We start from the raw sequence: 23,624 nt of genomic DNA, 5'->3' as shown, positions 1-23,624 counted from the left end.
CGCTCACTAAAAAATAAATCATTTCTAATCAATGACTTAATAACCACAAACAACCTGGATTTTATGTTTCTAAACGAAACATGGCTAGAAGACAGCTGCAGTGCAACGGTCCTCAATGAAACAGCCCCTCCTAACTTTACCTTCATGAGTGTCTGCAGGACTGTTAGGAGAGGTGGAGGTGTAGCTGCTCTATTTAAAGATGTCTATCAATGCAAGCAAGTGTCATTTGGTCAAGTGTCATACTTAGAAGGGAGAGAGCCCCATTGAATCTCTCTGCCAATGCATTGATGAAATTCACAGTTGGATGTGCCAGAACTTTCTTCAGTTAAACAAGAAAAAAAATTGCACTGTATTTTATGTATAATCGTTTTCTATTCTTAACTGTTTTAAATTCATTTTAAACCTCTTAAATCAATTTTTTAATCATTTTCATAGTTTTAAATTCCTTGTTTTATTGTTGTGATTATTTTTTCATTTATTTTATGTAAAGCACTTTGAATTACCATTGTGTATGAAATGTGCTATATAAATAAACTTGCCTTGCCTGGGAATTGAACCCACAACCTTTACGCTGCTAACGCAATGGTCTACCACTGGGCCACAGGAACATTTTTTTTTGCAAATATGTCCCCACTGGATGCAACAAATGCCTCGTTTATAATGGGTTTTAATGTTTTTGAATTGACGCTCTGGCTGGACATGGCATCACAGTATGGTAAGGAGTGTAACATTTCGGTCACACGCTTGAGGTATTCGGCCAATCACAACGCACTGGATAGCTGGCCAATCAGAGCACACCTCGCTTTTCAGACCGATGAGCTTTGTAAAAATCGACGCGTTTCAGAAGGCGGGGCATAGAGGAGAAACAATAATGTACAGTATGTGGAAAATAATGTGTTTTTTTAACCTTAAACCGCATTTTTTACCTTTAACCCTTAAACTCAATGCACATTTCATTACACCAAATACACAAAATAATGTTCTTTTTAGATGACCCCTCATATGACCCCTTTAAACATACAACTGTACAGAAATACGAAGAACACTTTCAAAATAGTTCTGTTTAAATCCATCACGCTCCCTAAGGACGCAAAACTCTGGACTTTTGGTAGTACCTAGGATAGCAAAGTCCACTAAAGGAGGTAGAGCTTTTCGCATTTGGCTCCCAAACTCTGGAATAGCCTTCCTGATAACGTTCGGGGTTCAGACACACTCTCTCTGTTTAAATCTAGATTAAAGACACATCTCTTTGGCCAAGCATTCAAATAATGCATCTCATAATCTTATACTGCAGTTACATCTGATCAAATGCACATTATTATTCTTTAGCTTGGGTTAAACAAATCAATTTTGCTTGGTTGGAACAGCAGCTACGCAAATTATGTCTCTATTTGTTTCTCTGTTTTTTGCCACGGGATAGGATTTACACAAGCTTGAGTTGACAAAACCCGATAAAGCCAACCTGATAGGAGATCAGGTTCAATGGGCTCACTAAACTCGATATAAACCTTCTCTCCCAACTCAGAGTTGGAACCAGAGTTTGTGATTAACTCTGAAACGCGTACACCTGAACATGGCATCCCCCTTGTTGAAAATAATGACAAAAATCATCCCCTTTGTAAAGCCACCATCCTCCATTACCATCCCCTTTAGATTAATAATGCTGTGTATTATGTAAAACTTCTTGTGCAAATTAAATAATATTATCTACGTATAATAATTTATGTACTAAATAAGGGCGATTGGTCAATTGAGCTCAGCATAATGAGCTGCGCGTGAGCTCACACGTTTTTGTCATTTTTCGCGCAAAATGTTTCAAGCGCAACTTCTGACGTTCTTTAAAAAGAAGACAACAAAATAAGTGTTGTGTGGGTACAAACACTCACTATAAGGTCCTCCAGTCTATTAATAAATATACCCTTTTTATTTATACGAATTATTTAAAACTCTTTACCAACCCCCACCTCACAGGGTAGAAAAACATATGATGCACAAATCACTGCCGGCAATCTCTCAAACCAAAAATACAAAACTCAAATCTATTCAAAACAAACAAAATAAACTCAAAGAAACGAGACAAATTAAATCAAAACCATGGCAATCTGTTAGCACAGCAATATTCAATTCTGACCACTCTGGTCGTTGAGGTTCTCATAGGAGTGCATCAAATCTGTTAACATCATATTCAAATTTAGCCACTCTGGTCGCTGAGGTTCTCAGGGCGCACACCAAATCCTATCACAATTTATGTGTGGCGTTCTAACCGCATTTCATTGTTCTGTGCATCACTTAATTTGTTCCGTGTGTGTAAGTGTCTAAATAGCCCATAGTTCCTCCCCCCACCCCACTTAACCAGAGCGCTCAATACTACATCCACCTCCTCCTTGTAAAATCATCGTCCCGATGATCCCACCATTACATTTCTTTTACAGCCTTCCTCTTCAGAACTTGTGACCCCAGATGACAGATTCTCAGGCAACACCACCCGAAGCTACCCCCAATCTTCATCTGACTCAGTCTCTAAAGCCCAATTTATACTTCTGCATCGAACCTACGCCGTAGCCTATGCATAGACTGACACCCTATATGCCGTAGCCTGACATGCACCTCTCCAAAAATATAACTGCACGTCAATTCTACGCGGACCATAAGCGCTGTGATTGGTCTGTTAGAACCCCTCCTTTCGTATGTACTTGAGTTTTTATGTGCACTTTAATTCTTATATAAAATAAAACAAAGCAAAGAACAAGTGTCTTATCATTTATTATACTACATAGCATTATACATCAGTAGTTGTCCGTGACAAACAATGTTGATCTGCCGTGGTACAAGTCCTTGTGGATATTGAAAGAATGCCATCTTCTCCTGTTCCATTGTTGTCTCCTTTTGTAGTTTTAAATAATAATATAATGATTTGATAGTTATTTGCCGCCGTCACGGCTATAATGCTTCTCTGACGAGCCATTTCTTCTTCGGTTTTTGCCGTGGTACTGTGGGTTACACCAGCAACATGCCCGTGGACACTGCAGACTAGTGGTGTGTATGTGTATTGCACATCAACGCGGACAACGACGCAGAAGTATAAATGAAAACTGACGCATAGGCGTAGGTTCGATGCAGAAGTATAAATCAGCCCTAATTGTGCCATGCTTGTGCTTGACTCTGTACCTTGATGCTCACTTAACACTGCGGGTTCTTTCTGTAGTGGTCCACAATGACATAACTGCAAGCGATGTACATTTTTAGGTGGGTGCGATCGATCCACTGGCACTACCTTATACACTGCCTTATCTGAATCCAGTCTTTCCAACATGCTGTAAGGCAAATCCTCCCAGACATCCTGGATCTTATTTCGTCCCCTCACTCTCGGATTCCGCCGATATACCAAATCACCTGGATTCAGACTAGCATCCTTCACTGCCCCTTGCTATCTTCGTTGTCTCTGCGTGACTATGCTCTGTAGCCGCTTATGCGTCAGACTATAAGCTTGCTGAAGTTGGTGCTGATTTTCTGCCACCCAGGTCTCCACGGTACCTTCTTACCTCCTTCTGCAACCCCCGGTCAACAGATGGTCAATTGGGAGATCCGGTCTTCTACCGAACATTAAGAAAAAAGGGGAAAATCCAGTGGTAGCATTTTCAGTCGTATTATATGCGAACACCACTTCATGCATGTACTCATCCCATCTCAATTTCTTCTCCTGAGGAAGGGCCCGGAGGAGGTTGTGCAATGTTCTATTAAAACGCTCACACTGCCCCGTTACCTTGGGGGTGAAACGCTGTGGTTCGGCTCTTCTGTATACCATACACTTTACACAATTGCTGCACGATCTCAGCCTCAAAACACCGACCCTGATCAGAATTAATCCGAGCTGGAACGCCATATTGATGAATCCACTCCTTGACCAGGACCTTTGCCACTGTTACAGCCCTCTGATCAGCTGGGGGTACAGCAACTGTGAATTTAGAAATTACACATTTTCAAGCACATTTTCTTTTCCACTCTGGGAGTGTTCCAACACCGTAAAGTCCAATGCCACCACTTCCAAGGCTTTTGACACTTGAATCCTGTTCATTACTGTTCTTACTTTAGGCTGAATGTCTTTAGACACAATGCAACGGAGACCATTTTTGCAAAAATTCTGCACATCTTGGTACATCCCTGGCCAATAAAAGTGTTGACGTATTAATTTAAACATTCGGTCAATCCCCTGATGGCCTTGGTGGTCGTGCAGCTGACTAAGTACCTCCTGTTTTAACACTTGAGGTAACAGAAGCTGTTTGACTCAGCCCCCTCTAGCATCTGCAACCATTCTATACAGGATCCCTTCAAACTCTTCCACTTTATCCCATTGTCTTAACAACTCCTGTGTGTCTTTTGGCTCCTCTTGTCTCTCTCTCTTGTCTGGTCCTCCTCCATTACTCCAATAAAATTTAAACCGTAAAATTATAGGGTTATGCTCCTGCAGCCTCTGCATATCCTGTATCTGGAATTCGGGAAAAACAGAAATAGCATTCACTGTCGCAGTGGGGACCATTTCCTCTAACACCACCCGTTGCTCTCCTCCTGTGAAATTTTGTTGAGACAGAGCATCTGCGTTTCCATTCTTCCTACCAGGACGATACACAATTTCAAAATCAAACATGGCCAACTGCGATGCCCAGCGCTGCTCCACAGCCCCCAGTTTAGCGGTCTTCAAATGGTTCAAAGGGTTATTATCAGTAAAGACTGTAAACCTATTCCCAATTAAATAATCTCGAAATTTCTCTGTTACCACCCATTTAAGGGCAAGAAATTCCAATTTCATTGTACTGTAATTATCCATATAACGCTCTGATTCCCTCAGACCCCTGCTGGCATAGGCAACTGGCCTCAGCTTGCCCCCCTCCTCCTGAGACAGCACTGCTCAGAGTTCTGTATGGCTGGCATTTATATACAAGACAAAAGACTTAGTAAAGTCAGCATAAGCTAACACAGGAGCGGATGTTAACTTCTTTTTCAACAATTGGAATGCCTCTTCACACTTGGGATCCCACATCTGTCTAAACTGTTCACTGGTTAAGTATGCTCTCTTGTTTCGTTTCTTACCCTTCGGTACTTCCCCAGCAGCGGCCAACTGATGTAACGGTGCTGCAACATTGGCAAATCCCTGAACAAAGCATCTATAGTAGCTTGCAAATCCTAAAAAAGATTGAAGTTCTTTCGCGGTCTGAGGTCTTGCCCATTCGCCACAGCTTGAATCTTCTCAGGGTCTGTTGACACCCCCTCACTAGAAATGACATGGCCGAAATAGCGTACCTCTTTTTGAAAGAAACAGCATTTGCTAAGCTTGACCTTAAGACCATGATGCTGAAATTGTTGCAGGACTCTCTCCAGTCTCTCCAAATGTTGCTCCACTGTTGATGAGAATACAATTACATCATCCAGGTATAACAGCACTAACTGAAAGCTTTCATCACTGAATATGCGTTCCATTAGACGTTGAAAGGTACTTGGACCATTGGATAGACCAGACAGTAAACAATTATATTCAAACAGGCCAAATGGTGTACAAAAAGCTGTCTTTTGTTTATCCTTCTCGGCCACTGCCACCTGATTATACCCACTTGCTAGGTCTAAAGTGAAAAACCAACAGGCTCCGCTCAAAACATCCAAAGATTATTTAATCCTGGGCAGTGGGTATGCATCTCGTCTTGTTTTGGCATTCAGCTGCCTATAATCCTCGCACATCCGAATAGATCCATAATTCTTCTTTACAATCACAATCAGTGATGAATATGGGCTGCAGCTCTCCCTAATTACATTTTGCTCTAACAGTTGTTTGATATGAGCCTTAACTTCCTCATATTGACTAGGTGGCAGTCTCCTATACCTTTGACAAACTGGAACATCATCTAACAATGGAATTTGATGTTCAATCTAATCTGTATACCCCAGATCCCCCTCTCTTTCTACAAAAATAGAGGCATATTGGTCCAATAACTTCCTAACCTTGCCTTCCTGTTCCTCCTTCAACTGGGGGAACTTCAAGATCCCAACTTTATGAGCCACCATTACCCCTGTCTGGGCAGCATTACATTGTTCAATATACACTGTACAATTTTGTTCTTCCTGCATAGGAGCACATTTTAGATCTGGATCCCCATCACTAATTACCACCTCAACCCTGTGAATAGAAGCCAGCCGAACATGTGGATTCAGAATAACATCACTAGTACCCACATTCATTATTGGGACCAATAATTGTCCTTTCTCTGGCAATACTATTGATCCTACAACCAAAAGGTCTGCTGGTAAAGTCCCCTCACTCTCTAGCAAGGGTTCCAAGAGCAATGGCTCCCTTGGCATGAGTCTAGTATATCCACTGGTAGCCCAAACCAATTGAAGGGTACCTGCTGCCACCTTTACTGGGCTTTGAGCCAAAAGGTTAACAAAAGATGGATTTTGCATGTCATGCAGTTTACAAATTTCTAATGCCTGCCTCAAAGGAACCTCACATCGCTGTAATATAGTGCTTACCCAATACTGAGACCCAAACTTTTGCTTCAACAGGTCATGACAATTTTGAATTACATTCATCCCAATCAAACCTGGGACCATTTTCTTTCTCTCCCTTGTTTCGGAATCAGGTGAATCTTTCACTACCAATACCCCTTGCTTCGGGAGAATCTGATTAAGGATTCTTAAATCTAGCTCTAGATAACCCACATATGGGATATCCAGCCATTGGCTGCCTTTAACACCAGCCAACCACAATCCTTCAATGCATCGGTGCTCTTGTCCCCCATAAACTGTTTAAAGAAGCTCTCAGTTACCATAGAAACCATAGAGCCAGTGTCAATTAAGCAATTTACTTCTACACCCCCCATTCTCCCAACTGTTACTGGACATGGGCCCACTAGTTGTTTAAAAGTTTCTGTAATGGTCCCTTTAACAATAGAGCCAGATTGCCCCTCACTTACTGTGTGGCTCTCCACAGCAAGGGGTATTAGTTTAACAACCCTGACTGTTGAGCATGGCAATCAGATCCATTTTCCATTGAATGTCTCTGCTTCCCCCGTATTTGACTGGGGTTCACAATCTCTCTACAATAACAACCAATATGTCCCACCTTCTGACACTTGAAGCAAATAGGTTGTCCTGAGGGATCAAAGGAATACAATCTTCGTGGTATTCCCTGCGGCTGCCTATTAGGGGCCTGCAAATTGGCCATTCTATCTGTTAGATCACTTAACTACCTTTGCTGACTTTTCACTATTCCTAGCAGTTCTACCAACATCGGATCTGAAGTGTGTTTTGCAGTCACTGCTTCACTATCTACACTAAAATTCTCAGACCCAAAAGATGTTCCAGGAACACTCAACCCATCCTCTGCCCACTCAACAGCTTCTTTACGGACATCCAGAAATGCCAGACTTGGTCTCTGTCTAATCATGCTTTTCAACTCTCTACAAAGTTCTTTATTTCTAACATTCTCTGCAAACTGATCCCTGAGCATTACATCTTCGTCAGACACACCTTTTGGATTACAACATTTTAACTTTTCTAATAAAGCCATTAAGGCATGTGAGAATTCAATGAGTGTTTCAGTCTTCCCTTGTTGTCTTTTAAAAAATTGTCTCTGTAATGCAGTGAATTATTGAGCATCCCCAAACACTTTGTGCAACGCTTCAAAAATTTTCTCTGAACCGTATTTCTTTTGATCTGTACTTAATTTCTTGCTTGCCCTCACCTTCTAAATGTTCCCATATGAAATCAACTGCCTGGTCTGGGGTCAAATTCCGAGCTTTAAACACACTTTTCAAATCTTCAATCCAATCATTCAATGGTTCAGATTTACCTGTATTGACTTTACATCTCTTTTCTCTTGGTACATAGACAACCTCTACCTTTGTGGTGCTTTGTTCTAGCCGCACAGTTCCAGTCTCCATTGTTACAACCCTTAACAGTCGTTCATTTCCCGTAGCCAGTCTATTCTTTTCTTTTTTCTCTTGTACCAGTCTCCTCTCCAGGGCTGTCAGTTGTTCCTGAAGTGCCTCCATCACGTTTCCCGGACCCCCGTCTCTGTCTTCACCACGGCCTTGATTCAATTTGTCTCAAAAAAAGAAAATAAACAAACCACAACAACAGAAAAGATAATATTTAGAAGGACCTCAGAAGTAGAGATCCCATCCTCGTCGCCAAAATTCTGTTGTGTGGGTACAAACACTCACTATAAGGTCCTCCAGTCTGTTAATAAATATACCCTTTTTATTTATACAAATTATTTAAAACTCTTTACCAACCCCCACCTCACAGGGTAGGAAAACATATGATGCACAAATCACTGCCGGCAATCTCTCAAACCAAAAATACAAAACTCAAATCAATTCAAAACAAACAAAATAAACTCAAAGAAACGAGACAAATTCAATCAAAACCATGGCAATCTGTTAGCACAGCAATATTCAATTCTGACCCCTTTGGTCGCTGAGGTTCTCAGGGCGCGCACCAAATCCTATCACAATTTATGTGTGGCGTTCTCACTGCATTTCATTGTTCTGTGCATCGCTTAATTTGCTCCGTGTGTGTAAGTGTCTTAATAGCCCATAGTTCCTTTCCCCACCTCACTTAACCAGAGCGCTCAATACTACATCAGGTATGATATTTCCTTGATTAAGGTTTAAAGACATTCCCCTGACATAACGTTATTGTGCTGTACTATGTGTGATGAGGGATGCGTTCATTCAGAAATGATCACACTGTTCTAATTCACGCTAGCTGACATTTTCAAGTATGTCAGCGACTTTGCAAAAACAAACGAAAACGCATCGAGAGTCCAAAAGCATTCATCGCATGATGAAGCCTATTAGAATGCAGTTAGAATATGCCTCTATAATTCAAATAATGAAAGAAAAATATCCCTGTGTGAGTTTTTATTTTTTAATCTTTAACTGATGTAGTTAAGTAATAGGCATATCACACAAGAATCAGCAGGTGTGCATGAGTGCAAATATGAAATTAATTTTATACAGCAGCTCAACAGACGAAGTTAATTGAGTGAGTTACGTTTTCGACACATTTAGTCTTTTTTCCTGTTTTGCAAATGAAATGTTTCCAAACAGAGCCGGAGCTGAGCTGTCGTGCGTCTCACTGCGGTGTATCTTTCCTGAATGAATCTGTTTTTGTCGAGTCGTGAGCCAATTAATGATCCATTCATAAAGACAGTCAACTTGCTTCGATTCTAATTGAATCATCCATTTTGAAAGAATAGTTTTGAAAAGAATTTGACCACTGGTTGTAGTGTTTTATAGGTTGTTTCTACCTTCTTCACTCCCACTTTTTCAAAGCTTGACATGCCTATTTCTGGAGTCTTTTTCAAATATAAGATGTAAAAGACCAGTACTGAAACAGAGGGGTTTCATGACACTTTAACAACGGAAAAGCAGAGTTATGCAAAAACGCATTCTGTGTAAATGGCCCATAATGCAGAAGCGGTTTGTCCACCAACAGATCAAACCACATTAGATGTACGTAAATCAGTAGTTGTAAAGTGAGATCTGTGAGTCTTATATGAGGCAAATATAAACCTTTCAAACTAGATCTAAAAATAGAGGAAAGAGAGAGCTCTTTTTATTTTCATTCGTTCATGTTCACCCAGGAGGAGCTCCAGACAAGAAAGTGTGCTTAAATCCCTCAATCAAATATGAAGATTAGATGGTACAAATAAAGGCAAATAGAAAGTAGTAATCATTAGTATTTATCATTACAAACACTCGCATTTTGTAACTTTTGTTCACAAATCAACAGTTGAAATGTGCCACCAATGAATGAATGTTGATGCAGCAGATTAATATAAAGCCATTTAAAATACATGAAGATTAAAAAATGATTGAAATAGTTAAATGAGAAATTACATCATGTTTCTAATTTGTGCTTGATCTTGTTCAGCTCTTCTGGATCTGATGTCATAAACCAGAAGAATTACAGTAGCCACGCCCACCAGAGCAGAGAGGACCAATCGGATCACAGCTTCACAGAATCTGAGGGAAAAAAATAAACATCAAACTTAGATCAGCTTCTAAGAAATGTAAATGAGTTGTAAGAAATATGGATTTAATCATTTTAAGGATAAATCAACATCTAAACACTAGATCTACTTTAAAACTTGAATAAATAAAACAGGTTAAACTGATACCGTAACTCACCGTAGACAGTAACATTGAAAAGACTGAACACATCTCCGGTTTCTAGTAAATACAATCCGGCATCTTCAGTTCTGATGTTTCTGATGGTCAGAGTTCCAGTTTTTTTGTCCAACTTTAGTCTGTTTCTAAATCTCCCATTAGCGGTGTTTTGATATTGAGTGACTGAATCGATCAGTACTTCATAATCTTTTAGTTTATAATACCATTGAATAAAATCCCACTCATCCAACTGAGTAAAACCAGAGTTCAGAGTCACTGAATCCCCCTCCTTCGCTGATATTTCATCTGCATCACCAAACACACACAGAAACAGTGTTCATCATTTGAAATAATAATTTTTTTTTAAATTCACAATGAACACAGAAATGGTGTTTGGATTAATAATTGAATATTTGCACTAACTAAAATATAAAACAGGTGAAACAGATATTTAACTCACTTTGGGTAGCGAGACGCATATTTTTGCTCACACTGTTGATCTGTATTGTATAATATCCACTGTGTTTATTTGTGGTGTTTGTGATTGTCAGAGATCCAGTTTGATGATCCACATTCAGTCTGCCTCTGAATCTTCCATCAGGACCATTATATACAGTGACTTTGCCGGCCAAAATATTAATTTCAGCTATTAAAGCGTCTTTCATTCCAAACCACCACTGAATCAAATCATCATTCTTAATTTCAGTAAGACCAGATTTCAGAGTGACTGAATCTCCCACCTTCACAACCACGGTGCCACCTGCAGACTCGGACTCTGAAGAACACAGTTTGTCACAGATTAAAGCTTTTAATTCACTTAATGTTGGTTTGATGAAGCTTCACTAAAATGAAAAACAAAACATTAAGCAGTAGTACAAAGAAGTACAAAGACAAAAGAAACAAAAGCGTAAAACGTTTACATATGTAAACCTTGAAGAATACACAAAATGTTAATAATTGTGACAAAAAAATTTAATGATTGTGATTAGTATTAGTGTGCGTCCTCGAGTCACCTGTCAGTAAAGTTGACAGGTGCTAAATTTGAAATCTTAGTAGCCTATGCTAGTGTGAAACACAGACGAAAATCTGCACAGAGACCACTACTTTAAATCCCATAACAACATAAACTTTGCCATGGCTAAAGCTGCATGCACGTACAGTATGTATAATAACCCAAGCTTTCTGAAAGGCTGAAATCTGACCAGCTGGAGAGCTCGTATATTATAAGCGTGATATTATAAAGACAACATGAATTAAATAATTGGCCTTTTTATGCTGACACTGTACTAAAACATACGATAATTAAAATATAGAAAAAATATTATTACTAAAATAAGTATCGATAATTAAAAATAATTGTACAGCACTTTGGCTTTAGTACAGTGGCCATATGAAAGCCAATTGTTTAATTTAGAAAACAGTAATTTATATTTAAATTTATGATGCCTAATATTTCTTCACACAAGGGATTATGCTCTTCTGGATCTGATGTCATAAACCAGAACAATGACAGTAGCCACGCCCACCAGAGCAGAGAGAACCAATCAGGTCACAGCTTCACTGAGTCTGAGGAATAAAAACACAAAACTGAGATCAGCTCAATGCCATACCTGAACATGTGTGACAGAGTTGAGTGATGTCCAGATGTTGAGTCTGGTTGCTGATGGGATTGTTGAGCACACAGCTGTAGCTGTTTTTATCCTGATATTCCACCTCCAGAGGTAGAGAGAGACTGATGCTGAGATCAGACACACTGATGCTGGACAATAAACTGTTTCCTTTGTACCAGGAGAGAGTCACATGACTCACATTCACCACTGAACACACCAATGAACATGATGATGAAGATGATGGTGATGATGAAGAACACTGTGAAGAGTCTCTGCTGATGACGGGTACAGGCAGACGAGCTGAAAACATGAGAGAATGAAGAGAAATATTAACTTATTTTCAGTTTAGTGTGCTGAGTGAGTGTTTATACGGTCTGTCATTTCAAACTACAAAATGATTTAACAATATCAGTATGTAAATAGACAATGAATTAAGAGTACTTGAAGGACAGGACAAATGATCTCTACTCACTGTAGACAGAAACGCTGATTATTTTTGATGAATATAATCCTCCAGTTCTCCGTAGTCTATAAATTCCATCATGTTGAGTTGTGATGTTTGTGATGGTCAGAGATCCAGTTTGTTTGTCCAGCTTCAGTCTGTCTCTGAATATCCCGTCATGAACATCCTCATATACAGTTATTCTGTCATCACGTTTATTGAACTCAACTAAATTAATTAATAGAAAACTCCACTCAATCAGATCATCATCTGTTATTTTAGTAAGTCCAGAGTTTAGAGTCACTGAATCTCCCTCCATCACTGACAAGGGCTTCGCTGCATCATCACCAAACACACAGAGAACAAACAGAAAGAGGGTTTGTCACAGATTAAGACTTCTAAATAACTTTATGATTGTTTACAAAAGTAAATAGTTTAAAATTTAAATTAGAAATTAAAAATATAAAACTACAGAATGGACACAAAATGAGCAAAATGGTGTGTGGATTAATATTGTATCTGGTGATCAAAAAATAAAACAGGTGAAACATATATTTAACTCACAATTGACATTGAGATAGAAAGTTTTCTTTACTGGTCCATTGATGTGAAGATAATACATTCCAGTATGTTCAGCTCTAATGTCTGTGATGGTCAGAGATCCAGTTTGATTGTCCAGCTTCAGTCTGTCTCTGAATCTCCCGTCAGGACCATCAAATACAGTGATTCTGTTGGTCTGTTTGTTGATTTTAGCTAATAAAGTGTTATGAAACCTCCACTGAATCACATCATTATTCTTCATTTTAGGAAGACGAGAGCCTAGAGTGAATGACTCTCCCTCCGTAACTGACTGGAGCATTATTCCTGCATTTTGAAGCACACCTGCAGAACAGAGTTTTTCACAGATTAAACATTTAAAAAACTTGAAGTGGGTTTGATGAGTCCTTCATTAAAATACTTTTAATTATTTAAATGTTAAGTGAATAATATTGAATGAAATGAATGAAAGGAGACTACGCTCAGTGGACATATCATTACAGAATGTTGATCCTCTCTGACTAATTTAACCAGTAATTTATTACATGTTACCAGAACAGAAGCAACTGAAGCCATAAAAACACATTTCAAACTCACCCACCGGATAACCAGAGGCCCCTGGGCTAAAGCATTACAGTAGGTCCCCCTACCCAAGGTAATTGTTTTTGTCCCTTGACGATTATTTGTTGAATTTCGAAAAAATAAATAAATTCTTGTTGATATGCCAATTAACATTTACAACACTATTCTGCGATAAATGTGAATATAAGTGAATATGCAAATTCACTCTTTGCCAGAAGGTGGCTTCTGTGGAACAGTGGTTACATAAAGTAAACACTACCTTGAACATTATATTTATGATTATATTTATTTGTCCAATTACATTTGAGCCCCTGAAAAAGGGGGGGGGGGGGGGGGGGACTGTGTATATAAAAATGGTTGCAATTCCTAAGCATTTGATGTTACATTTTTGTTCAAGCCCTTGAATTAAAGCTTAAAGTCTGCACTTCAATTTCATCTTGATTGGTTCATTTTAATTATATTCTGGTGGCATACAAAATTATGAAAATTGTGTCAGTGTCCAAATATATATGTACCTAACTGTATGTATATATATATATATATATATATAATATATATATACAAACTCCCATATATAAAATTATTATATGAAAAATGTACTTTACCATTAGCCAGGTCCATAATTGTAGGCCCCTGGGCTTCAGCCTTCAGACCCCACAAACACAAACAGAACAAAACTAATTTGAGAAACATTTTCTTCATCGGTTCACTGAAACGCTCACGATAGTGATGCTTAAAATGTCTGAAAACACTCACGACTGAACTGTGCTATTTATCTGGTTGTGTGTGAATCCTCCCCTAACCTCCATCACAGTTCATCCTCTTTTACATCATGAAAATCAACAAGGTTTTGCTGAACTTACATTTTCAAACTTACAACCAAGGACAGGCAATGTTCAGGTGATCAGCAAACATGTTGACAGATGCAAGGGAAAGCACACAAGCATCAAAACCAGCGTAAATCAAGGAGAAATAAACAGGATTGGTAATGTGCATTAGGGCTGAACAATTTTGGAAAATAATCGAATTGCGATTTTTTTTTTTACCAATATTGCGATTGTGATTTAATATGCAATTATTTTTTAAAGCTCTTTATATTCTGTATTATTCAACAAAGACAAGCTATAAATCATTGTATAGTATGATCAACACACTATTAGATAGATTAAACATAAATGTTATTTTCTGTAAGCCAGGCCTATATGTTACGATGAAATTAGGTGATGCATGAATTGATATGAATGACATTTTTATTTAACAACTACAATCACAGTATATTGACTGATTTCTTGAACTTCCAACCTTGTGAGCATGTAATAATTATGTTTATATAAGCCTGGTGTAAACATTAATATGAAAGTCAGTAACAAATCACATAAACTAAAGTAGATTGCAGAAATATAAAAACAAATCTGTTGCTTTACCACACTACTTTAGGTCATTCACAGTCACTGTAATAAACATATGTAAACATGTGGACTGCACTAAACACTGTCTGGTAACTTTAGGCCAGTGGTTCTCAAACTTTTTTGGTCACGCCCCCCTTTAGACCTAGAAAAAAAACCTGCCCCCCTTTCCCAAATCCCCATTCCACCCTCAGACTACCAAATAATTTCACTAAACATTATGAAAAATTAATGCTTTTTTAATTAAAAAAACCTACAGGGAAAAAAACACCTGCATCCCTTGAAACATTGAAAAATAGCATAGAGAGAATAACTGTTGTTATTATTATTCTCTCTCTATTATTTATTAATTCCTCTGCGATTGAAAAATCGCGTTTTCTCATATCGCGATATTATCGCAAATGCAATTAATCGTTCAGCCCTAATGTGCATCCATCCACACTTGGGTTTTTGAGCGTTTTCTAAAAGTTGCTCATCATTAAACATCTGAATACACTTAAATCATCTTACCGCACATGCGTGTGTGCAGGGGCGCAACTGGACATTTGCCGAGGGGTATGCAAGATCAGTGTCGGCGCCCCCCTGTATTCTAGTAGCCTTCAACACTAACTCACACTAACTCATGACCACAAGCCCATTACTAGCTTGTGCATGGAAGGATACAAACTCATCAAGAGTGTAAAAAGTGACAAAGGTTTGAACCCCCTTCCCCCTTTTTTAATACCATAGGGAAAAAAGTGAAAAGTAAAAAAAATAAAAAAGAGAAGAGAGTCACATAACATCCACTTTAACTCCTGATGGCAGACCCCAGACAGTAGAACACATTTTTTATTAATTTTTAGTTTCAAACACGTACTATTGCTCAATTTTTAGTTAGGTAATTTGAATATATATATATATATAATTTGCCTCAAAATTATTAATATTTTAGCACATTTTTAAATAGTAACATTTATTTCAAAGAACATCTGCATGTTTTTCTTTTTGTTTTGGTTTTTTACTTAAAGGTCAAATATTATATCTTTCTGGAGTTTTATTTTAGGTTTTGATGTCCTTAAGAATATATATTTGTGGTATATGTACCAAAAACCATCTAAATATATTTTTACAGCTCCTTTCTCAGGAGCTCTGCTAAGAACAGGTCGATTTTGGCCTGTCTAATTAATATTCATGAGCTTCTCTTCTGATTGGCCTATTGTTTTCTGAGTGACGCACGGCCAGGCCAACCACAGGTAACTAGGGTCATGTATGTGTAGCCTGCTATGGCAAATAGAAAAATAGAAACACCTGTAAATAGAAACTCATGTAATGATGGCCACTGCTGAGGGAAATGTTTTCCGGCATTACATGTTTGAGCCGGACTCAGACTCTGAATCAGCGACGACAGGAGACAAACAACCACCTCCTCAAATGCGCTTACAACAAGATGTTTCAGAATGGTAATATTTTTTTTCAAAAAACGAATGCAGTAATCTACGTAACTATTGCTTTCCTACTGATACAACACGTCAGCATCAAGTTAGCAACACGTTAGCGTTGCATAACCATTTACAAACTATAATTTCACATTATGCTGGCTCCATAATGTAACATATAATGTGTGAGAAGTTTACTTACGGGTTGCGGACATTACATAATGCCTGTTATACTACAGTAGGCTACATAAAATTTCACTTACCACATAAACAAAGTAAGGAGAGATGACTGAGGACGATGGCGAATTGTATCCTGAGCACCACTGACAAACATCTAATCTTGTAAAATGTGTGGTAAGTACTGCCGCTCCATAGTATAAACAAAGTACGTGCGATCGCGAATCTCGAAAGTGAAAGTGAAAGTAAAATCGTGCATTCAAAAGCAATTTTCAGGGGGACGGTGGGATGGGAGGATCACGATGCCGGTTCAACATTGTGAAGTCTATCAGACTTCGGCGATGTATGATGGCATCGTCTATCGGCCCAACCCTAGTTCGGAAGCCTGTGCAATGATGTAGTTTCCTGACATCCATCGACTGAACAGCGTTTTCTTGACATGTTTCCATGTTGTTGTTGCTCAGCAATGGCATGGACACGATATTGTCTGGGGGTTTGGCAAAAGAAGGGTGAGAAGATGGGCAGTGCTCGGGGTGGTGACTGAAGGCGGCGACTGTGTAGTTCTGACATCACCTTTTTACGGAAGTCACAACGGATCGTGAAAACATACAGCTACATTATGCAGGCCATGTGCATTTGTCTGTGGATTGACTGTTTTGAAACTTATATGGTAGTTACATAGCCCTTAGACCTCAGTCATCATGAAAAAATGGTAATTCAGTTTTGACAATATGAGACCTTTAAAGAGATAATTCATGAAAAAAATGCCATGCTAAAAGGATGATTTCTGCCAAGATTTCACCTGGTAGAAAAACAAATACTATTAAAATGAATGTCATGATTCCCACTATGACCACTAATTGGAAGCAGAGGATTATTTATTGCCTCCTTTACCAAAGCATATGGCGATACGGTACCATGAGTATTTAAGACATACTGCTGCTGCACAAATAGCATATAAAATAACCCCGTAGCAGATCTATACAGGTGGAGCTGGGGAAGGTGGAGGGTATCAGAGAAATCTGAAAGCGCGCTGCAGGAATCTCAAGTGAATGCTAACCAGCCATATAAATGCAAGGCAGTAAGCTCATTGGCTGCATATACAGCATGAACCAATCAGCTTGTGCCAAGTCTTTTAACTCTTTGAATATCATCAGTTACTTTAACACCCCATCAGAAGGCGCCATCTAGAGGTTTTTTTCAAAGTTTAGTATTGTTTTGTATTGAAGTATGAAGTAGCAAGAGTTTTCAACTAATTGAATCTACTTGAATTACACAGATGGCCTATTTTGAACTTACAATGGCAATTTTCAGTGAAAAGTGGCTGGTTTGTATCCTTATTTACAATCTTAGTTTCTCTCAAATGTAAATCAAATGCCCATTCACAAACATGTGTCCGAGGAAGGGGGCAGCAACCAGTCTGGGGTGGCACAGAAATCTTCATTATTTCAATATAGAAATGGATTTGACTATAAAGTACTGGACTGTTTTAGTGCCTAAAACACAACTGAATACAATTAATTTTGTAATTGAGATAGTTGTGAATTGCATCAAGTAATACTGAGTGACTGTTCACGTTCACGTTTGTTGTGGTCGCAAAGAGATACGGCCTTTCTGCTTCTTAATAAGTTCTTAATAAATGCATTTTTGAACTCATTAAAATGCTAAAAATCTCTTTCAATATAAAGTCTTTACCGCTGACTCATAAAACAATCTCTTGTCGCCATCACGAACACACCCACACAGTTTCCCAATACTAAATGCTACTATTATGTATATAAAATATGATTTATTAAATAACAAACAATAACAGCCATCATAATAGTTGCTAGACAATTCAGTCAAAAGTACGAAGGCAGCGCTTTAATATAGCACTGAAGTTACATAAAATATAACGTGATGAGATTTTGCTCTCTGCCAAAATTTGCTCTAGAACAAACAATAGATTAATGAGACCAAAGACTGCCCATTAGATTTACCCAAAACGAATTATATCTCCTGTTTTACCACTATAGCGACATCAAAGCCAGCTGCGAATTTCAGAAGATCTGGCCGAGGTGAGGCTGCTCTCGGTGGGATCATGAGTGCTGAACAGCTGCTGACGCCCTGGAGCTCACATATTTGAAGTCTAAACAAATACATTATCGCCTAAAAAAACTCTTAAAACTGCATTCCATGACACAAAAACAGTATTATTTTAAAATTATAGTGGATTTGGGCATCCGCCATGACACTCGCTGTTAAAGATATGGCAAGTGGAGTGATACAAACAGTGAAACGTTTGGAGGAGTTCTGATATCACTCTAATATCACACTTTTATCAGCCAATCAGATTCGAGGACTAGAAAGCACTGTTGTACAGTAGTTTGCATGATAGGACTAGGTGTTATGATCCCAATATTCAGCACAATTTAGCCGCACCATAGAACATTTTCTCCTTCGCTGTGAGCAGAACACAGTCCCACGATCCCAGTTTCTGTGTGAACTTTAGCCTGGGTGAAAGATACCTTTTGTTGAGGTGATGTTGCCAATGACCTTTGTACGGAGTTTCCACCAATGCAACACATCATCAGTTGTGTACCCCAGCTTCATTGGGTGTTTCGACCCTTTATCACAAGACACCCTCAGCCGAGGCAGGCCCACCACAGGCTGATCAGACCCGGGTGTGTGTCACTTTGTTACATCGTCATTTGGCCACTGCTGCCCACTTCCACCGGGTATACTTTCACTGTCCAGCCCCGCTTCTCTACCTCAGCTGCCAAGTTGGCATATCACAGTTTCTTCCTTTCAAAGGCCTCGTTAATGGCCTCTTCCCAAGGGACTGTCAGTTTGACTATTATGACAATCCTTCTGGAGTTGAACCAGAGAACCCGGTCTGGGCGCAGATTGGTGACTGCAATTTCAAATGGGAAAGTGAGACTGTGGATTAAGTTGACTCGCATGTCCCAGTCCCTGGCTATATTCAGCTGGCCTACGTCAGGGGACAGGCGCTTTTTCTCCCTTTCCTTAACAACGGACTGCCTTTTTGGTAAGGTATTCTTGGCATTTTGGGGGATGGCGTTTGTTGACACTCTCTTGGTCTCTATTGCTGCCGCCAAGCACTTCAGTACTTGATTGTGGCTGGTCTTACAACCCACCAGGATATGTCTGAGGTTTGCCGGGGCTGCACACAGGTGGCAGGCTGGGTCTTGCCCACACCATACCTGCAAGTTTGTTGGAGAGGGCAGCACATCATATGTGGTTCTCACGATAAAACTTCGCCTGTTGCTTTCCATGCTCCACAGCTCACTCCAAATGATTTTACGCCGTTCTATACCTTCCCACCTCATCCAGTGGCCTTGTTGGGCGTGCGAGACTGCTCTAGTGCATCTAGTTGCTTCCTCTTGACGGCGTACCTCCTCCACCACCAGGGGTCGCTATTCCTTTGCTGTTGCCTTTTGCCATTTAGGTGTTATAATTCCAGACCCACGTCCCCTCTACAATATTGGACTTGCTCCACAATTTCCCGGTGTATGAGGGCTGCCTTTGCCTCAGCAACCGCTGTAACTGGATTCCATTTCCTCCCTGTCGCAAATGTTGGAGCAGCATCTCTTACGCATGGTTCAAAAGATTCTTTAAGCGTCATCTCCAGCCTCATTTTGGCACATTTGTACTCCTCCACAAGGCTTGAAATAGGAAGAGAATGAGCTCCATTGCCGTACAGTTCTATGCTGCTAAGGTATCTTGGTAGCCAAATCCATTTCCTCAATTGTGCACTCACCAGTCTCTCCAGGTGCTTGGCGTGAGATAAAGTGAGCTCGTATATGGAAATTGGCCACATAAGCTGTGGAAACATACCAAATTGGAAGCACCACAATTTCAACTTCCCCAGAAGAGCTGTACCATTGATTCTCTTGAGTCCACTGACTGTCTCTTGCCTGAGTTGTTCCACCTGTTTTGTGTCTTAAGGTCTGCGGTGTATCAACATCCAAGACTTTTGATGGGCTTTTCCGTGACCATTGGTATGGGTTCTCCCGCTATACAGAACCTGTCATTAGTGAGTTGGCCTTTGACAATGGAGATGCTGCGAGATTTTCCGTGTTTAATCTCTATTTGTGTCCATCTGATGTTTTCCTGGAGCTTATCCAGCAGCCGCTTAGTACATGCTTTTGTCATTATTATGATAGTCATATCATCCATGCATGCCCTGATTGGAGGGAGCCGCAACCTATTTTTCAAACATTCCCCTCCAACCACCCAACGGAATGCCCGAATTATGATCTCCATTACCTTAGTGAATGCCAGTGGAGAGATGGTACAACCTGCCATGTATATATTAGGGCTGGGCAAGTTAACGCGTTAATGTATTAACGCAGTTTTTTATTATGAAATAAATGAAAGTCCGTTGCTCTCTGGCTCTGAATACACACAGATAAACCACGGGTCGCAGGAGGTTTATTAAATAAAAAAAAGCAACTGAAACAGCGGTCACCGGCCGATGAGGTGAACTCTGGACTGGAGAATTCGGGGGACAGGGGAGCACAGTTGAAGGCCAGGTGAGAAGATCGATAGGGAGAAAACAGTCCCAGAAAGATCAACAAATCCAGAGGGCAGAGGCAAACACAGAATCCAGTAGGCAGGCACAACTTAAGTCAACACCAGGCAGGCAATCCAGTAACAGAAACGGATGCGCGGTGACTAGCGTGAGCAGACACAAGAAAATAATCCCGCAAAGAAACTAAATAACAGACAAATGAAATGAAAAGAAACGCATGCAAATCAAATGAGCAGCAATCAGCTGAGAGCAACCAATAGAAACAAAAGGAAAAATTAGCGAAGAGAGACAAAGATCAAACCTGGTTCCTGACAGATACATCACATATGTGTATAGTCCTATTATAGTGTTCTTCAATTTGCAATTGCAGTTTATGCTAAAGCTTGAGATTTTAAAGTTATTTTAATCATCTATAAAATCTCAAGTGAAAAATGATTTAGCCTACACTTTATTTTATTTTAACGCTTTAATAATAGGATAGCATATGCCGAAATGAAATAAATTGATATAGGGACAAAAGTGAAGGGAAGCCAGGTTTGAGCTAGAGTTGTATGAAGCCAGGCTGAGTCTCTGAATACTTAAGAGACTGAACCTTCGGAGTTCAAAAAAGATCATTAAAGTGCAAATATGAACGTCTAACTATAATAAAGGTTCAAAGTTGATCCATTGATAATTTGGCACATGTTGTCAGTTCATTTTAGAACCTTTGTTGAGAATAATTTCAGGAGGTCTTAAATTTGGGGACGGTAAGACAAGAATTGTGATATGGCTTAATGTGACAATTAAACTTCAAAAGGTTATGATTTCATTGAATATGAGCGCTGCACATTTCAAAGTCAGCTGCTGCGCTGATTTGTTTACTGTCGTTATCGGGAAACCGCAATATTTCTGCCGTTCCAAAAGCGCCACCTGCTGGTAGAGAATTAATTAACATTTTTATTAAGCCCGTCCGCTGTTTTTGTTCAGACCAACGTGAAAATCAGCCCATGTTTTTATGCAGCAAACACGTAAATGTGAACTGGTGGATCGACAAGAAGATAATGCATTTTAAATGTAATAATTATTTAATTAATAGGCTAATGATTGATAATAATTGTTTAAATTAATATAATAATTTATATTTTTGCCTCCCATTCTTAAAAAATGGTTTAAAGGTTGAAAAGTTAATCACTTTTATTTAAAAAAAATTGTTTTTGTGAAAACCTGTATCTGAACTCTAAATCATGCTTTTTGCAGTCATTTTAATTTCATTTGTGCTGGTCTTAAAAAAAGGTCTTACATTTTTTTTTAAATATGAGCTTAAATATCCTGCAGATACTCTGGTCTGGCAAAAACCGTCAATTAATGTTTTTAGGTAGGCCTATAATTGTCCGGACTTAGGCTGGCGAGGAGGGTTCATTACTGGACCTCAAGCAATTTTAGTTGAAGACCCTTGGTATACCTCATAGTTTCACTCATCCCGCAGCTTTTGAGTTTATAATGAGGGAAATTCCTGCAAACATTTATGCAATTGCATGTTGGTTAGATGACTACCCAGCAAACACATTTACGTTGTGACAATGTCTATGCAACGTTCAATTCTTACAAAGGCAACGTCGCCGTCTACGTGTTTAAAACATTGTAACTGCGTAGAAATGTAAGATGCGAAAGGGCTGTAGCAACGTTGTTGCGCGACATTCTGCAACCGTGAGACTACGTTTTTACTACATTTATTTTTTTATGCCAGATTTTGAATATTGTCTTTTCTGCGTGTTATATCAGACACAGGATAAGTATGTAATACTGTTTAATTATTGTTTAATAAATATTGTTCATTAATATTGTTCTATTTAACTTAACTGCTTGTGTTAACTTTGAAGTTAAAAAATCCATACAAATTCATAAAAACAAACTTTATTTCATACTGTAACATTTCATACATACAATGGATTTCTAATTATGTTACCAAAAGGTATACATTTGAAAAAAAAAAAAGCAATATAGAGGATATTAAGTATGTATGTATATTAAGTCATTTAGTTTAAGTATATTCAATTACAAATAAAAAAGGTAGTTGAGAACGTTTATTAAACAAAAGAAAAGCAACTGAAACAGCGGTCACCGGCCGATGAGGTGAACTCTGGACTGGAGAATTCGGGGGACAGGGGAGCACAGTTGAAGGCCAGGCGAGAAGATCGATAGGGAGAAAACAGTCCCAGAAAGATCAACAAATCCAGAGGGCAGAGGCAAACACAGAATCCAGTAGGCAGGCACAACTTAAGTCAACACCAGGCAGGCAATCCAGTAACAGAAACGGATGCGCAAAAAGTGCAAATATGAACTTCTAACTATAATAAAGGTTCAAAGTTGAACCTATAGGTTCTATAATAATCCATTGATAATTTGGCACATGTTGTCAGTTCATTTTAGAACCTTTGTTGTAGCAGAAGGGTTCTTATACCTGGCCTGTTTTCAAGGTTCCTTTATGAACCTTATAAGATGAACTGTAGATTTAACTATTTTGTTATAACTGAAGAGTTCAGAATAGGGATGCTCATATTAACCGTTTAACCGTTAACCGAAAGAAAAAAAATTGAAAGATTAATACTATCAGTTTAAAAGGTAATTTGTTTAAGTAATTACAATGAAAGATTACAATGAAAACTTTAAAAAAAATAACAACAGAGTATCACATTAAAAAAGCTGCAAAACATTTCACAATACAATTAAACTAAAATGTTACAGTACATAAAATACAATTACACTAAAATGTTAC

The 23,624-nt window shown here is 38.9% G+C and overlaps 1 protein-coding gene across 1 annotated transcript; it reads right to left on the bottom strand.

The window, feature by feature from the left end:
- Positions 1–9,920: 9,920 nt before the first annotated feature.
- LOC107549378 (uncharacterized) lies at positions 9,921–14,091 on the bottom strand. The gene is made up of 7 exons (XM_016230440.1): positions 13,943–14,091; positions 12,783–13,100; positions 12,249–12,554; positions 11,777–12,076; positions 10,627–10,941; positions 10,188–10,472; positions 9,921–10,022 (listed from the first exon to the last, which is right to left on the bottom strand). The coding sequence occupies exons 1-7, from the start codon at positions 14,037–14,039 to the stop codon at positions 10,006–10,008; spliced, it is 1,638 nt and encodes a 545-aa protein (XP_016085926.1). The 5' UTR covers positions 14,040–14,091; the 3' UTR covers positions 9,921–10,005.
- Between the last annotated feature and the right edge of the window lie 9,533 nt (positions 14,092–23,624).

Source organism: Sinocyclocheilus grahami, unplaced genomic scaffold (genome assembly GCF_001515645.1).
Source record: "Sinocyclocheilus grahami isolate Dianchi unplaced genomic scaffold, SAMN03320097.WGS_v1.1 scaffold370.1, whole genome shotgun sequence".
NCBI classification, from domain to species: Eukaryota; Metazoa; Chordata; class Actinopteri; order Cypriniformes; family Cyprinidae; genus Sinocyclocheilus; species Sinocyclocheilus grahami.
The sequence above is the reverse complement of the archived record's forward strand: the minus strand, read 5'-3'. Positions and strand labels throughout refer to the sequence as shown.

Excerpts from the sequence above, each read along its gene's own strand:
- LOC107549378 (XM_016230440.1), bottom strand. The coding sequence starts at position 14,039 with ATGAAGAAAATGTTTCTCAAATTAGTTTTGTTCTGTTTGTGTTTGTGG. Across the intron at positions 13,101-13,942 it reads AATTATGGACCTGGCTAATG|GTGTGCTTCAAAATGCAGGA; the intron begins GTAAAGTACATT and ends TCTGTTCTGCAG. Across the intron at positions 12,077-12,248 it reads AATCAGCGTTTCTGTCTACA|CTCGTCTGCCTGTACCCGTC; the intron begins GTGAGTAGAGAT and ends TCATGTTTTCAG.